The sequence below is a fragment of the Pseudopipra pipra genome, chromosome 13 (genome assembly GCF_036250125.1).
Source record: "Pseudopipra pipra isolate bDixPip1 chromosome 13, bDixPip1.hap1, whole genome shotgun sequence".
NCBI lineage: Eukaryota > Metazoa > Chordata > Aves > Passeriformes > Pipridae > Pseudopipra > Pseudopipra pipra.
The window spans coordinates 2,071,779-2,087,459 of record NC_087561.1 but is presented as its reverse complement, the minus strand read 5'-3'; the positions used below and the strand labels follow the sequence as shown (position 1 = coordinate 2,087,459).

General features: G+C 51.1%; 1 protein-coding gene across 5 annotated transcripts in view; it reads right to left on the bottom strand.

Moving 5' to 3' along the window:
* GABRA3 (gamma-aminobutyric acid type A receptor subunit alpha3) overlaps positions 1-14,392 on the bottom strand; it is a 66,534-nt gene extending 52,142 nt beyond the window's left edge. For 2 of the 5 annotated variants that reach the window (XM_064669599.1, XM_064669600.1), the window contains exons 1-3: positions 13,627-13,814; positions 4,250-4,354; positions 70-191 (exon numbers count right to left, since the gene is read on the bottom strand). In XM_064669599.1, coding sequence (XP_064525669.1) covers positions 70-191; positions 4,250-4,354; positions 13,627-13,799 — 400 coding nt within the window. In that variant the 5' untranslated portion in view covers positions 13,800-13,814. Of the gene's footprint in view, positions 1-69; positions 192-4,249; positions 4,355-12,309; positions 12,417-13,182; positions 13,212-13,626; positions 13,815-14,078 lie in introns of those variants that run through there. The other 3 variants (XM_064669603.1, XM_064669602.1, XM_064669601.1) reach the window with 3 other exon arrangements.
* Between the last annotated feature and the right edge of the window lie 1,289 nt (positions 14,393-15,681).

Here is a 15,681-nt window from a genome sequence, read left to right as displayed (position 1 = left end):
TCATCTGCACTGCCTCTCCTTTCTAGAGCTGCACAGCTGTGGGAAGCATTATCTCTCCACCCAACTGACCTCCAAGCCCAGGTCTCAGGCGGTTGTCGTACCCATCCAACAGCCTGTCCAGGATGCGGGTGAAAATGGTGATGTTATCTTTGCTGTCATCAACGACGTCTGAAACGTGCTTCTGAGAGAGCCTGGCAAGGGGGAGGGGAAAAAAAAGAGGGAAAGACATCATCAGAAGAGGAACGTACCTTCAGAGGATGTGCTCTAAACAGTTCCAGGGAATGAAGGGATGCTGGTTCCTGCTCCAGCCTGAACTGCAGGACGGGGCACACTTGTTGGCAGAGTGATGTGCTTGCAGGATGCGCCACAGGGCATCTCTAATCAACACCTCAGCACTGAGGCACCCGCGCTGCTCCCTGCCCACCTTTCCGTGCTCGGGGCCAGCAGCACCATGGACAGTGGTTCAGGAGCCCCGTTTTAACAGGGAGCCTTCCCCTGCCCCAGCATCCATCCCCGCCCCAGGAATGGCCATTTTATGAACAGAGGCTGTGGGGACTGCAGTTATTCAAGTGCCAGTATCTCCCTGCAGGCAGCATGGAAGGAGTGATGCCAGTTATTTGCCATTTCAGTGTTCCCTGCCCCCGGGAAAAGGGAAGGGAGGCAGAAAAGTAGGAATTCCGTCAGGCAGGCTTGAAGCCTGAGTCCATCATTAAAACACTTCACGAATCTTTTCTGCAGTTTCTTGAACTTTCCCTATTTATAAAAACAAATGATTTTTCACGTTCCCATATCTGCTCAACACAAGAAGCCTGGAAGTCCCCAAACAAGATGATTTCCTCAGAACATATTCTGCCCCAGGTGGAATAAAACAAGTAGTAAATTTCTCAAACAAAGCTCATCTTGCTGAACAAAATCTTCAATGCAGTTTTGCAAACACAAGGGGCTCAAATAATACATTTGCGTTTTGTGTCTTCCTTTCAATCAACAGAAAAAGAGCCTGTGAATCCTTCTGAAACCACCTGCCTTTAAAAGAGATTTCAGACAACACAGAGTACCAGTGCTGTGGATTCAAGTACAGCTCTCCCCAGCAGAAATAGCTGTTAGGACCAAACAAATGGAAAGGCAGAAGATTAAGTAACAGAAAACCAAAAGAAAAAAAAAATCTATAAAAATGAAGAGATTGCAAGGAAGATGGAAGAGGAAATAAGAGAGAGACCACTGAGGCCAAAAAAAGATTAAGAGGCACAGAGAGGCAGCAGGATGGCTGAGGATGCCCAGCCAGGCAGGGGAGAAAAGGCTGCTGGAGTGGAGAGAGCAGTGCCCTGCTCCCCACAGCTGGGGGAAGAGAAGCCCTTAAATAGTTGCTTTCTAAGGGTTTTGCCCCTTTCCTTCTCCACCTCAGCCTTATTTCCTTTTGCTCCAGTTGCTCTTTGCAGCCACTGGTTTAAGCATGCAGGAGGAAATAATTGGGGAAAAAAAAAAAAAACCAACAGAAAAAGGAATATAATTTAAGGAGTTCAAAGGTCAGTCCTGCTGTATCCCATCTGGTTGGACTAGCTACCTCTGACAACTACTGGTCCATTTGTAAATACACTGTGTAGGATCAGTAGAGTGGGTGGTAAGTAGCAGAGCTGGCTTGGAGTTTTCTGTCAAAGTGTTCACCCAACAGAAAACCCAGATTCTGTAAGATAAAAGAGCAAAAGGTATTTTCTAGCAAAAAAGGAAGAATTGAGAGCAGGATATTGGTATTTTTAGAGCCAGGCTGAACCAATACTATTTAGTATGCTGCAGTTAATTGAAATATTCCATTTGGGGCAATTCTCACACTAATTTTTGTTGCCTTCAATGACCAAACACTCAGGGAAACTGCATTTCAAGTGTTTGGGGTTCACTTCCCCAGGGGCTGGGTCCTACCTCTCACAAGACCACTCAGCCTCTGTTTTTAGCAAAGCAAGAGCTGCTGTCCTGGGAGAAATGGTCAAGCCAGGAAGCTCAGCCTACAGGAGCCCAAAGAGGGTATCAGTGCTTAAACTGCAGTTCCCAGAGGATATGGGGGTGAGGCATGGTCGGGATAACACTTGGCCCTGCCCTAATGCACCCTGTCAGATCCAAAACATCAAACCACCCTGATGGTACAAACTGCATCACAGCCTTCCAGACTTCCCATTTCCATTTGAATCAAAGCACTGACTTTGGCTTTTCATCTGGACTTGAACTCCCTGCAGGTAAGCAGAATTTTGAGAAATTTAAAAAATGACTACTGTGATTAGTGGGGTTCCAATTGTACCAGCTTTCAATAGATGTCATGGTTAAAAGTAATCTGCACCAGTGTCTGCTGATGAGTATATAACCATCTATAAGTTATGAACAGCTAGCATGCTCATGAAAGCTCATTCATTAATGTTTTATAGGCTATCTTTAAAAATTACCCATAATATAAAGAGCAAGAAGACCGATTTTTGTGAAGGAACTCCTGGTGGAGGCTCCGCGGTGGTGGGAAAAATGAGTTTACAAATTTCAAAGCTGTTTTACTTAGCCTGACATTTGAGGGTTTGACTTCAACATGAGCAGTGTGGGATTCACTTGGGAGATGCTGGGGAAAGAGCAGTGCAGGCAGGGTGAGGGAAGGTGCAGGCAGGGTGAGGGAAGGTGCAGGCAGGGGAGAGGCAGCAGCATCTCTGCCTGGTACCTGATCTGGGCTAATTCCCCACTCCAGCCAAGGTCTGGACAGCTCAACTGGCCTTAATGTAAAGCTAAGGCTGCCCTTTAGCAAGGCATAAAGGAACTGCAAAGAGGGATGGGGATCAAGGTTTTAAAATAATTAAAAGCCTTTAGGCAGGGAGGACAGAGGTTTACAGCAAATTTAATTAAGACAGGCTTGAGGGAAAGTCATTATCTTGCCACCTGTGCACGTGCTCTTTGGGGAGCTGTGCCACATCAGCACAGCAACCTCTGCACAAGGGTCCCCTCACACACAGTTTAGGAAACAAATCCTCCTGTGGACCAATATTCCGAGCAATCCCCTTGGGGCAGGTGGTGAGGGAGCATCGGCAGTGGCTTCAGGGAGTATGTGATGGGAAGGAAAAGAGCAGCAGTGAGGAAGGCAGAGGCAGGGCTGGAGGCACAGGGGCTGCTGACACCCCCCCAACCATCATGGGGAGGGAGCCCCAGCCCCAGCAGCTGGACAGGGGGCAGGAGGTGCCCAGGGCTGCCTGTGCCTCTGCAGGCAGGGCAGGGTCAGCATTTACAGGGCAAGGCACGCTCAGGATGCCTCTGGGAAGTCAGATACAAGCAGGCAAAGCAAAACAGGCAGGACAGGGTGGGAGGGGTGTGTGGATGCTGGAGGAGCAGCAGCAGTGACATCTCATGCATGAAGATCCTTGATCACTGCTGGACTTGTAACTCAGCAAACATCACTTCAGTGTCCATACCTGGCACTCTAAAGGCTTTTCTAAATGTTTTATAGCAGTCATGTATTATTTGCACTTCTCTCCCTCTGTGCAGAGCTCCTCCCTCCCCATGGCTGGTGGCATCTCTGCCTCCCTTTCTCAAAGGCTTCCCCAAGCTCACAAAGCAAAGGCTATGGTGGGATGCAGAAGAGGGCTGCAGAGCCTGTCACAGACTAACAGGATTTGTCTCCTGTCTGCTCCCAGAGGCTGGGAAGGTGAGGCTGGCAGCAGCATTCCCTGTGCCAGGACAGCTGGAGCCTGCACATCCCGGAACACTAACCTGGGCAGAGGGAGAGCAGCAAACCCAGGAGAGCTGGCAGAGAACCCCAGTGCTCCAGTGGGTCAGGTGTGCTGCCCATGGGTCATTACACCCCAAGCAACCAAACAGCTGAAGCAGATTATTTTTCTCTTCTTTAAAATAGTATTAAAAAATGAAACTGGGGGGGGGGGGGGGGGGGGGGGGGGGAGAATCTCTCTTCCGTGTTAAAACTCATGCAAGCCAAGTCCCTGCCCAGACTGAATTGTGCAGAGGCCAAATCTGAAAATAGGTTTTGTTGCAAAAAATGCTGACAACTGTCCTTAGTGAGAGTGCCTCAAATAGTGCTAATGTCAGCCACGAGGGACTGAACAGTCCCCGGGTGAAAAGCTCAGGGACAGGGACAAGGGGAGGGTCAAACACAGCAGAGATGCTTTTTAGTGCTTTGCCCTGGACTACTCCATGCAGGTCCTGACCCCGGCATATTTAAGATCAGCAAGAGGACTGCAGCCTTGGCCAACAGCCTCAGCACTCACCACCTTACCCAGCATCAGCAGGGAGAGCCAAAACCAGGACTAGGACTCCAACGAGAGAGAAGGACCCCGCTCCAGGGAGCCTCAGCGCCATGGTGTCAGTGAGCCTCCAAAACCTGCCAGGGAAGGCACAGAGGGGAAGGAGAGGAGAGAAAAGAGATTTTATTTACTAGGGAAAAGCAATCCTGTTAGTTCAGTTTTTCACATCAGTTCATTCATGTTAGCCAGCAGTATTTCTGGAGGCCTGTGTTTGAAATCCCAGAGAACCACCCCAGGGACAAAAGGCAGCAGCATCCCCTGGAGCACTGCTGGCCCTGGGGAAGTCACATCATGAGGTCAGAACCAAGCCCGTAAATACACAAACAAACCCTCACCCCACCTTCACAGCAGATCCAACAGCTCCCCAGGTGCATAGCTCCACTCCCAAAATGACCACACTGGCTCTTCTTCCAATCTTTCCTTCCTCCACCTCACCCTATAGTCTCAGTCACCACCTGCCCCTCACAGCAGCTCCCAGTTCCCTGGTACCTGTTCTACCTTGGGGAAATCCATGCAGCAGAGCCACTTGCAGACTCTCAAGACCTGTTTTTTTTTTCCCCCAAACATATTTTTCTAGACAGTTAGGCCCTCATTTAATTCTGGTAATGACACTGCCAGAAATTATTATTAAGTTTGAGCACCGCGGCCCAAGGTGGTGGGAACGTTCGACTGTACTACACTTAGTGCGCTCAGATTTTTCATTAATGCTCAGTTTTACTTTTATTGTGATGTTATTGCACATTTAACTGCCTTCCCCTTTTATGTATGTCATTATGTTGATGCACCTTGGAGCAGCACTGCCAAGCAACAGCCTGTATAAATACAGCTTGTCATGACGTCTCCCCATCCCGACACCTCCTGTTGGCACGGGGGGGATTCAGCCCAGCAGAGGCTCAGCTCTGTGCCAGACAGGCACAAATGGCCAGTGGGGGCCCCCAAAGCCATCAGTGGAGGGTCACTTTAATCCAAGCATGCAGAAAAACAGGGCAAGATGCCGTTGTGCCAGTCAAATCTGACCTCTGGATCTCTCCACTCAACGGGCACCAACGTTGCAGAGCCTCGGGCAGCTCCCTCCAGCACTGAAGGAAGGAGATGCTGGGTTGAAAGCCAACCCCCCCAGAATGTGAATGGCAATTCTCAGCTGGTGGAGGGTGCCCCAGGATGCAGAGGGCAGGTGAACTATGGGAGTGCCACCAAGAAGCAGGGGTTTCTGCACAGGGACACGAGAGACAGGAACTCCCAGCAGAAATCCTATGCAGAGGGAGCTCAGCCAAGCAGGAGGGAAATACCTGGAGGTCACACATGTCATCTTTATGCAGAAATGTGTATCTGGCTACCCCTGCCACAGACAACTGGAAGAGGAGAAGGGTGACAAGACCAGGCTGGGCCATGTGTTATGTCACATTTCTGCACTGAGAAGAGCCTAAATCTCTGTCCCCGGTCACCCCACAGCATTTTGGCCCTAAAGTCTCCCTGAATGCTATGCCTGGTTCTTGCTTTTTAGCTCTAGGAGGACATGAGGTGCCAGGCAGGCAGAAGGTAAGAGGCAGACACTACCAGTCCTTACCACCCACCTCAGCTTTTTTTTCTGGCAAGATAATTCACTAACAGTAGGCACAGGGGGGAAAAATAGCACAGGGCACCAGTCACCTGTATCTTCCTCCCCACCCCTCATTTAAAGTCCCTGCAAATATCAATGCAGGGATTAATTTAGGCCCAGTGTGCTTGGGCCTTATTTAATCAGGATGCTACCAAGGGAAGCTCAGCCTTTTCACCAAAGGAGGCTGCAGGAGCCTCTGGCATAGACACAGCTACACATCTGGTGAGAAAAGCCCCGATTTGGGATGGTTCCCCTGGCTCCCGCCACTTTCCAGCTCAGAAGGGACATACAGTCTTGGAAATTCAAGTATTTGCTGATGAAGCACAAATCAACAGGCTGAACATCTGTTCTGTGGGAAATTCCAGCATTTTGGGCAGACTCATTCCAAATCACAACAAGGACAGCTAAAATGTTGATGTTTCTTACAAGGCAAATCCAGAAGTCCTTCAATAAGCAGCTCCTTAACAGATTTCCTTTCAACTTTTCCCTTTCATTTCACTTCAACTTGCATATTATACAATGGGATTTAATTGATTTTTTTTTCCTAAGGCAATTTCAAACACTAGCCAAAAGCAAAAAAAAAAGAACCATTGCTGCCTTCCCTCTTCCCTCCCCTCACTACAGTTAAAAGTTCTCATTGAAATCAACATTTTCCCATTAAACTGCTTATTTTGAGAAATGGCTTGTTTTGGCAGAATCTGCACTGCCAGCAGACTTTGACCAGGGATACCACACCAGTGAAGATGCTTTGGATTTGCAGCAGGTGCCTCTTGGCTCTGCAGGGCCTGTTCTGACTCCTCTAGAACATTTGGGACCACCTTAATCAGATTTGGTGAGACCATGGGTGGGGCATAATGTGCACCAAAGGTGGAACAGAGCTTCTAAAGAAAAGAGTACCTGAAAATGGAACAACAAGGCAATTCAGAGGGACAGGAATAGTGACAAAAGCCAGAAGCACTTACACCTTCCATGTAAGTGTATATAAGATGTACCTGTTTGTGCCAAGGAGCTCTAAACCACTGCATTTCCACAAAACTTTGTTCATACAGTTTTCCTTCAATATTACAGAGAGATGAAGGGCTCGTTTTCTACTTTGGGTAGTTCTGCTGAAGGAAGGTGCTAGCCAAGGATAACAGGGCTGTTTGAATAAAGTCAAATATGTGCTTGAGTTATTTTAAGCATCAGAACCTGTTCTATATAGCTGCACTGAGAGAAAAAAAATCTGTTTTCACTACTTGCCCAAGTGAGTATTTTGCCAGCCACGTCTCAGTTTGTTCACACTGAGAATGTCCCCAAATTGGGGTGTGATGGTTTGCTATGGCTGCACTTGCAGACTCGGGAAGGACAACACAGCTTGGAAAACAGCTTGGCACTGTTTTCTACCCCTTTCCTTTGGTTCATGCACTGTGTTTTTCCCGGGGAGCTGGATAGAAGATGCTGTGTGGCATTTTCCTTGTTCCTTGGCTACTTTAGACTCAGAGATGGATTGAGAAGCAGACTCAGTCCTAGGATGGTGGCTGACATTCCTGAAGAACACAAGGGCTTTAACTGCTGGTGTTGAACCCTGGTAGCCTTGTGCCATTGAGCCAGGGCTGACCAGGCAGTGATGGGGGAGCAGCAGAAAGAACAACCCCCTTCCAGCACTGCTCATCACCCTATTGACAAGCAGGAAACACGGAGAATTCTCTGGAGAATTCAAAGAGGCTTTTGCAGAGGAGGAGGTTTCACCCTTCAGACAGTTTAAGGGGTCTTCCAAAGCTCCCCATAGCCAGATCCTTGTGTGGTTCCCATGGCACAGCAGCTCTCAGCACTGCTTCTCCCCTTTCCCAGGACTTTTGCTAGTCCAGGCCCAGCACCAACCACAGGGACACAAAATCCCAGCCAGGGCAGGTGCTTCATAAGCCCAATAGCTACTGGCCACACAGCCTCTCTAGTAAAAATCAGTTTGTAAAATCAGTCCTGGTTTCAGCAGCCCAGTAACTGAGCTCCTCAGATTTGGCACAGGAGAGTTGGTCTTGGAGAGAAGGCTCTGGCAGAGCAGGCGAGGGGGTCCCTGGGTGCACAGCAAAGGGAAGGGATGGAAACACCCACCAGTGTGCCTCGGGAAAAGTAACACTGGAGCTCCTCCAGCCCCTACTGGTGCTGTCCTTGCAGAAGGCTATTCAGCTGTCACTTCCCACTCAGGAAAGTGGCAACAGTGAGACAGCCAACATCTCGATCTGAACACCTGCAGGGATCCCTGATCCTCTGGGAATAGTGGGGGAGGATGCGTGCAACGTGCATTTAAGTGCACGGTAACCAAGTGAGGGTTTAGGAATGTTAATTGAATGTTAACAGCCTCAAAGAAGAAGAAAAAAAACCTCTGAATCTCTTACTAGGACTTGCTGAAGGGAAAACTGCATAGTGTTCATGAAGAAAAAACCCAGAATGCCAAGATTCCTAAGCTCAGAAAAGTGGTACAACTCCTTACACTGACCCCTCTTTCATGTAAGTCAAAGAGCATCACCCCAGAGCTTCTGGTTCTGAACTATGTCTGTGCAAGATGGAGTCTATTGGGACAGTATGTGTTCAAAGCAGCTCTGCATCTCCTTCCTCCATCTGTCCATTGCTCACTCCTTAATGGCACAGTTAGCAAACACATTCATCACTAACTGTGCAGTTGCTGGTAACCTCCACAGCTGAATCCAATGCAGATTTTCTAAGGAGCCCTGTTAACACTTTGCAGCTGGAATCCAGTAATACTTGAAGTTTACAATACTGTGCACTCTGGAATTTGGCAGGTGTCTTTATAACCACATACCTAATGGCTTGAGAAACATACCCACTCCTCTCCAACACACACAGCCTGTCTGTCCAACCTCCAGAGCATCAGAACACTCCAGAGAAACACAGCCTTCCTCTTGGATGTGCTATGAACAAGGAATTGGAAAAGCTTCCTTCTCCTCATGACAGCCCCTGCTCCTACTGAAGTGGGTTTGGGAACCCAAAAAAAGTGCAGGAACCTTCCAGATCAGCAAGGTACCCTGGTAACTATGCTAACATTGGGTATCTCCTGACTTGGCATGCTGAGCCCAATCTTCCCAGAAATCCTTATTCTAGAAACCATTAAATATTCTGAAATGCCTTCCTAGGAAAGAGTGATTAGCACAGGCTTACTGCTGACAAGGGAAAGACAGATAGAGCTCTGGAGGTGGAGACTGAAAGGTAAAGCTTGCAAAAAAACCCTGGGAGAACAGCCCAGAAAGGGGGATACTGGAAGCATCAGAAACGAAATGAAGGCAGAAGAGGCCCATAAACCCAACTGGGTTCATTTGTGAGAGTCCCATCACTATGTCACCCAAATTGCTGCCTCCTAGGAACACACATAGCCAAGGAAACAATCTGATTCACTTAGCAATAGTCTCCCCATGCAGGCAGCTTTCACAAAGCAGCCCTAAGGGCATATTTGCCCCACCACTGCACCCAGAGACGCTGCCTACCTGCAATGTCATTTGCTCAGCATTCCCACACGCCGTGCACGGGCACCGGCGACACCAGCTGAAGGAATGCTGAGCACCAACAGCTCCCACTCAGCCCCCAGGACCTGCAGCAGTTCCACATCTTTTGCCAAGTCAGGTATCTCAGGGAGGGGTGTGCAACGAGGGGCTGATGCTGGGAGGTCAGCTGGAAAACAGATTTGGACTGAAGCTGCTTCTTCTTCCCAAAGCCCAAACACAAGCACTTCCATGCAGGGAGAAGAGGGTGATCCAGAGCCTGGTGGTGTCAAGCACTATCCACCCACCTGCACAGTAGCACAGCCAAGCACAGTGCTAGAGATGACCTCACAACACCTGCATATTTACCCCAAAATGTCAGGTGCATTTGCACAGCACAAGAAGCTCGTTTAAAACCCTTCCTCATTGCACTGGAGCCTCTGCAAAACAGGTCCCAGGCATCAGGAGAGATCCTTCAACACCTCTCAAGGATTGCAAAATCATCCAGCCTGCACAGGCTGTGCTCTGTCCAACTGTCCCCGACCCCATGAGCCCACCAGTTTTCTGGTGATCTCTGCTGTGCCTCTTTAGTGCTTCTCTGGGTGAAGCTCCAAGCTCTCCCTGCAGAGACAGCAGCCAGCGAGCGCTCAGCGCAGCACAATAAACGCAGGCGATGCACATGCTGCCCTGGGTCCCTGTTAGGGAGTTTTTCCTTCAGTTCTCAATCGTTTCAGCTAAAAAGGAGGGTCCCTCGGAAGAAAAATACGTTTTCATTTGAGGGCAGGGGCAGCAATCGTTCCTCTGGAAGCCTAGAAATGATAAAATAAGACACCGCCGCGTTTCAGAAGACCCTTGTCTTGCATCCCTTTGCATCCCAGGTTGTTTGCATCCCTTTGTTCTGAAACAAGCTCACTGGGATGCACAGCACAGGCACAGACACCCAAGCCAGCACATACTGGAAGCAATCCAGCCCTGCCAGCATCATGCTCTACCTGCACCAGCCAGCTCAGGGGCAGGCTGGGTTTGCTACCCTGGACCGAGGAGAGTGCTCTGCTTCCATTACCCGAGGTAGCCCGGATTTCTCCAACTTGCCTCTAGTTTAGCCTTGAGCCATTGAGGTGCTGCTGAAGGCCAGAAGCCAGTACAGTGATTTACAGAAAGCAGAGAACGAGAACAGGCAGCAGAACCTCCGCCTACCTGAATCAAACTTGCTGTTTACCATCTACTTAGAGGAACAGCGCTGGCTCGCAGCGAGGGGCGCATGGCAGAGGAACCACACGGTCTTCGTCTCACAGGCATGAAAATGTTTGTGCTTACCTACCCAAGAGGCACACGTTGGCTCATCCCTGCACACACACACGCACTGCACAAGCCATAAACAACCCTCCCATGAATCTGCCACACACACAGAAGGTACGAGACACACGTGATGGTTACCAAATGTGTCGTCTGCAGCTCTGCAAGAGATGCCAGCGGAAGAGGACACTCGGAACCAGGGGAACAAAGCAAAGAAATTAAAGGTTTAGATCAGCACGTAAATCTTGAGAGCAAGCCTCAGAGCGGGTCTCTTCTGTAAGTGGATCTGCTGGTAACGAAGACATAAGGTCTGTGCCCAACTCCCAACCCAGCTTTAATTTTTCAAAGTGAGAAGCCGCTTGACAGCTTTTCCTCATCAAAACAAAATTAATCCCAGTATTGCATCTCACTACTAAAAAACACATCCAGAGGGACTGTAGAATGATTCACACCCACAACTGCTATGGGAAACCGTTTGCACTCATAGTGTAACAAGCCAACACTGATTCACCCACATAATTACAGGCAGACACTGATTCACAGCTACTGCAACTGCAGACAGACTGACTCACAATCAAGGCAACTGCAGACAGACTGAGGCTCACAAGCACAACTGGAAATACAACCGTGCTGACAATACCCACAGTCTGCAATCATGTGCACACACAAATCTTTGGAAAACTGGCTATCACCCTCACCAGTGCAAACACTGCGTGCCAAGCCCTGCGGTTTTCGCTGGCGCTTTTGACCTTCACCCCACAGCCATTTTTCCTTCCCTGATGGAACAATGTCCACACCTCAGCAGCTATCCCTTCTCTGACAGCCCTCACGCTTGCCAAGCACGACAGGCAGAGCCTGACCCCAGGAGCAGAGCTGTGTTGTGCATACTCAGACACACCGTGCACACGGGCACAGTGAGTGTACATGGTGCAAGACATCAACCTACATCCACCCTGGTACCACGCACGGCTGCGCCAGCTGCGCTGACTTCGTGTTTCCAGAATATCAGTAAATGCAAGCCAAGTATAATACATTTAGCCCATGGGCAAAGGAGATGGCAAAAGACTCACTACTGGGCAAAAGCTTGAAAAGCTGGATTATTTACTACACTCTCTGGCTGGGTATGTAATTATGTCAGTGTTCAGCCTGGGTATTGTGCTACTTTTTGTAAACAGTTGGCAGGAATACTCCGACTGAGATGAGGGGCTGGGCTGCATCCCCAGTGTTGAGAGAAGCAGGCTGAAGAGGACACGGTCTACTTAGACAAAAAGAAACTGAGGGGAAAGAATAGACTAAGCAGGAAAAGACGGACAAGAAGCTGAGAGTGAAGTGGGACAGGCAGCAGTCTACAGACAAAGAAGGAAGAGGAAAGGAGAAAGAGCAGGAGGAGAAAAGCTCCATGATGCAGACTTGCGAAAAGAAGCTCCAAAGCGAGGAAAAGCAGCAGCCACCCAGTGCCAAGAGAGTCTCGCAGCGGTGCAGACAATGCATCTGTGCCTCCCCACATGCTGAGCTCTGCTGCACGCTGCCAACCAGGAGGAGATTCCAGAGGAAAGGACACAGCAGCCTCCAGGCAAACATGTGCCGAGGGCCTGGGTGCAGCCGCAACCCCTCCAGCTGCTCGGAGCTCTCTCGGAAAAGAGCAGGAGGGTCAGGCTCTCACCTCTGTGCCTGTTCATGTGTGTGCTGCAGGGCACCCAGACACCACAGGCACAGGCTGAAGGGCAGGCTGGCAAAACTCCACCAAAACAGCATCACCTCGAAACACCCCGAAATCCCTTATCCTCCAGGGCAAAGAGAAAGTTAAGAGAGACACTACAGGAAGGAGAGGACTCGCCTGAACCACAAGTAGCATCTTCTAGTTGTGGGCTGGTCCTGCCTCAGCACCTGCTATTTTTCTTCTTCACACTCCCCTAAAGGAAGCTAAAAGGACCAAGAGGTGAGGGAGGAAACCTGCTCTGCTGCTGCCACCGTCAAAACAAGCCGGGCGAGCAGCCACTCCAAGCTGCTCCTGCTGGCCCACGGCAGTGGGAGTCTCACCAGAGGGTCCCAGCTCTCTCTTTCTGCCTGAAGATGTTGCTGCATTTTCAGCCAGTCAGCAGCAGATTCGGGGGAGACACTACAGATGCATTTGGCCAGGGAAATGAACTATTTGTTCAGTTGTACTTCTCTCGTCCAGGCGAGAATCACTCCGGCAGAAGGCAGAGCAAGGAACAATGGATAAGTGTTGCAGTGGGGACTGTCTACCTCTTAATTGCATTAGGCTACTCATTTTTAATGATCCATATCACAGCATCAATAACTCTGGAGCAGGGAGAAAACATCTGTAGGTCTTTTCCCTCTCCCTCCATACAAGCCTCAGCGACTGTAGCCCCAAACACTCCTTTCCCTTCCTACCCCGACCCAGCACCTGTGTCCATTAGGCCTGGCTGCAGGATTCAGGGGGAAATTCGACTTTGCTTTACTACACCGGTCTCCCCGCTTAGCCCTTCCCCCGCATTTCCCGTCCGGGTCCAGGAAGGGGTCTCAGGATTACCCTTGTCCAGACATTTCTCACCGCAGCCTCTCTCCCCCCTCTCCATCCGGCAGTGCCAGGTGGGTGGGCTGGATCCCCGGGGGTCCCCGACGGGGAACACCCCCGGCACGGCTCCGGACCGATACGCGCCGGAGTTGCTGCGGGAGCGGAGATGCTCCGACCCCGCGGCCGCCCAGCCGAGCCTCCCCCCGCCCTCTAAGGGATGCGCTTCGGGCAGAGCCGCCACCCTCCCCCGCCGCTCTATTGTTCACCGGCCCCCACACAGTAGCCAGGGGCCGGCGCAGCCCCGCGGAGCCCCATCCCCAACCCCAGGTCCGCACCGCCCGCCGCGCTCCCCAGCGCCCGCCGGGGCGCTTCTCCGCGGGGGATGCGCGGAGCGGAGCGGGGAGCCCCGGGGGACCGGGGGCAGGACCCGCCGCCGCGCCCCGCCCGCGCCACACTCACCACCGCTCCCGCTGCCCCGGCGGGGGGCTCGGGGGGCGGCCGGAGCCCGCTCCGCTCCGCAGCGCTCCGCGGGGCTGCGCGCCCCCAGCCCGCCGTGCCGGGGCTGCCAGAGCCGCCTGCGCGCTGCTCCGGCCGCGGCGAGCGAGGCAGAGAGAGAGGGAGGGGAGCAGCATCCCCCCGCCTTCCTCCTCCTCTCCTCCTCCTTCTCCCCGCGCCCCGGAGGAGGGTTTACCCACCGCTTTGTGCGGAGCCGCCCGCCCCGCCGCGCAGGCAGCGGGCACGGGGCGCCGCCGCTCTCCCTGCCCCGGCTTGGGGCCGCCTCCCCCGCCCCAAAGCGTTTGATGCCCCGGGCTCCTCCGGCAAGCCCCGGCCTCACAGCACCGCGGCGGCCCCCGCCATCCTCTCCGCGCAGGAGGGTGAGCAGAGCAAGGCTGGCTGCTCCCAGCGCCTACCTGTTGAAGGGGGGAGCTCCCCGGGGCGCCGATGCTCTGGGAAGGAGGTGGGCAGTACCCCCAGGGGTGCGCTGCACCCCAGCTCCTGCCAACCTGCCTCCACACCGCACGGCCTGGCCGGATCCCTGGTCTGCCAGCGGGAAAGGGAAGTTTGGCCCCGCCAAGTTGGAATTGCCGAGGTTTATATATCGCAATAAAACGATACGCAGAGGAAAACAAATGCAAGGGAAGGGGAGAAGAGGAAGAGAGGTTAAAACGCAGCAAGAAGTAGGCAGTGAAAGCAAGGACAGAATCAGCGTGGAAGCTCAGGGATGCCAGAGGAAGGGCAATGCACGATGTGCTGGGCAGAGCCGGCTGGGCTTTGGAGGTTTTGCAGAGCCACACGACAGCAGAGCTGGGAAGGCGAAAGCTGACAGTAAGGTGCACTCAAAATATATTGTCCCTGCAGAGCTCTCCTCGGTGAACACGCAGTGCAAGGCTCAGCTGCAGCTGTGACTCCAAGGTACATAACCCCTTCCTCTGTCTCTGAGGATGCAGGGTGGGATAAAGGATCACAACCTGCAGGCATTACAGACCACCCCAAAACTCCTCTAAATTACTCTTGGTTCTGAATACTTAAAATGACATGAAAACATTCTTCAGGATAAGGGCCCTCAAGGCATGAGTGATTAAATCCAGTTTAACTGTCAGTTCTCTGCCTTTGGACATTAGAAAATGACCCAGTTCTTGCTTCCAGGAGAAAGGTAGGGGCAGTTACTCTTCTACTTCATCCCTACAGAACACAGCCATCCTGCCTCTGGTGAGATAAAAGCACCCATCATGACATATGCCTGGACAGTAAGAGGAGACCTGATCACGGTCTTTATTAATCCATGTATCCAGATATATCTGTTAGCAGAGGTTCAAATGCCAGTTCTGCTTTCCTCTGCTGAGTAGGGTCCATAAGCAAGACCTGACAAGCTCACGAGATCTGAGGACCAACATCTTGAACAAAAACTGAGCATAGTCCAACACAGGGTCCCCACAATCAAATCTGCCATCTTTTAGACCAGAGGAGGAAGAGTCCTTGGTGTGACTGCAACACTTGGCTCCTTTACAGGAGCTCTGTGGCTTCCACAAACTGTATGTAATCAAGATAAGTTTCTCCAGCCCTCAGCATTACATCCAACCCCAGCTGATGCAGATTGAATACTCACAGGACAATTTTGCTGCAGCAGCAGCAACAAGACCTTCAAGTTATTATTTTCTGATCTCTGCAAGATATTTTGACTGAACAGCGAGGACCTTACTTTTGAGATCTCGTGGGGACAGCCAACATTTTAATTGTCCTTTGACTGCTCATATGTAAATGACAACAACGCATGGTGTGGGGCTATTCCCATTTTTTAAAAATCTGCTTCTGCATTGAATTCCTCCTGCCATACTATAAAGCATCACTCAAGAGGACAGCTGTGTGTGCATGCCAGCAGAGGAGCTTTTTTTGCTGGTCTCCAAAACTAGAACAAATCATAGGAAAATTCATACTGGAAGAGATTTCAGGACATCAGCTAGTCCAGCCTCCTGCTGAGAGCATGACCAGCTAAGGAAGAGCCATGAAAGCAAC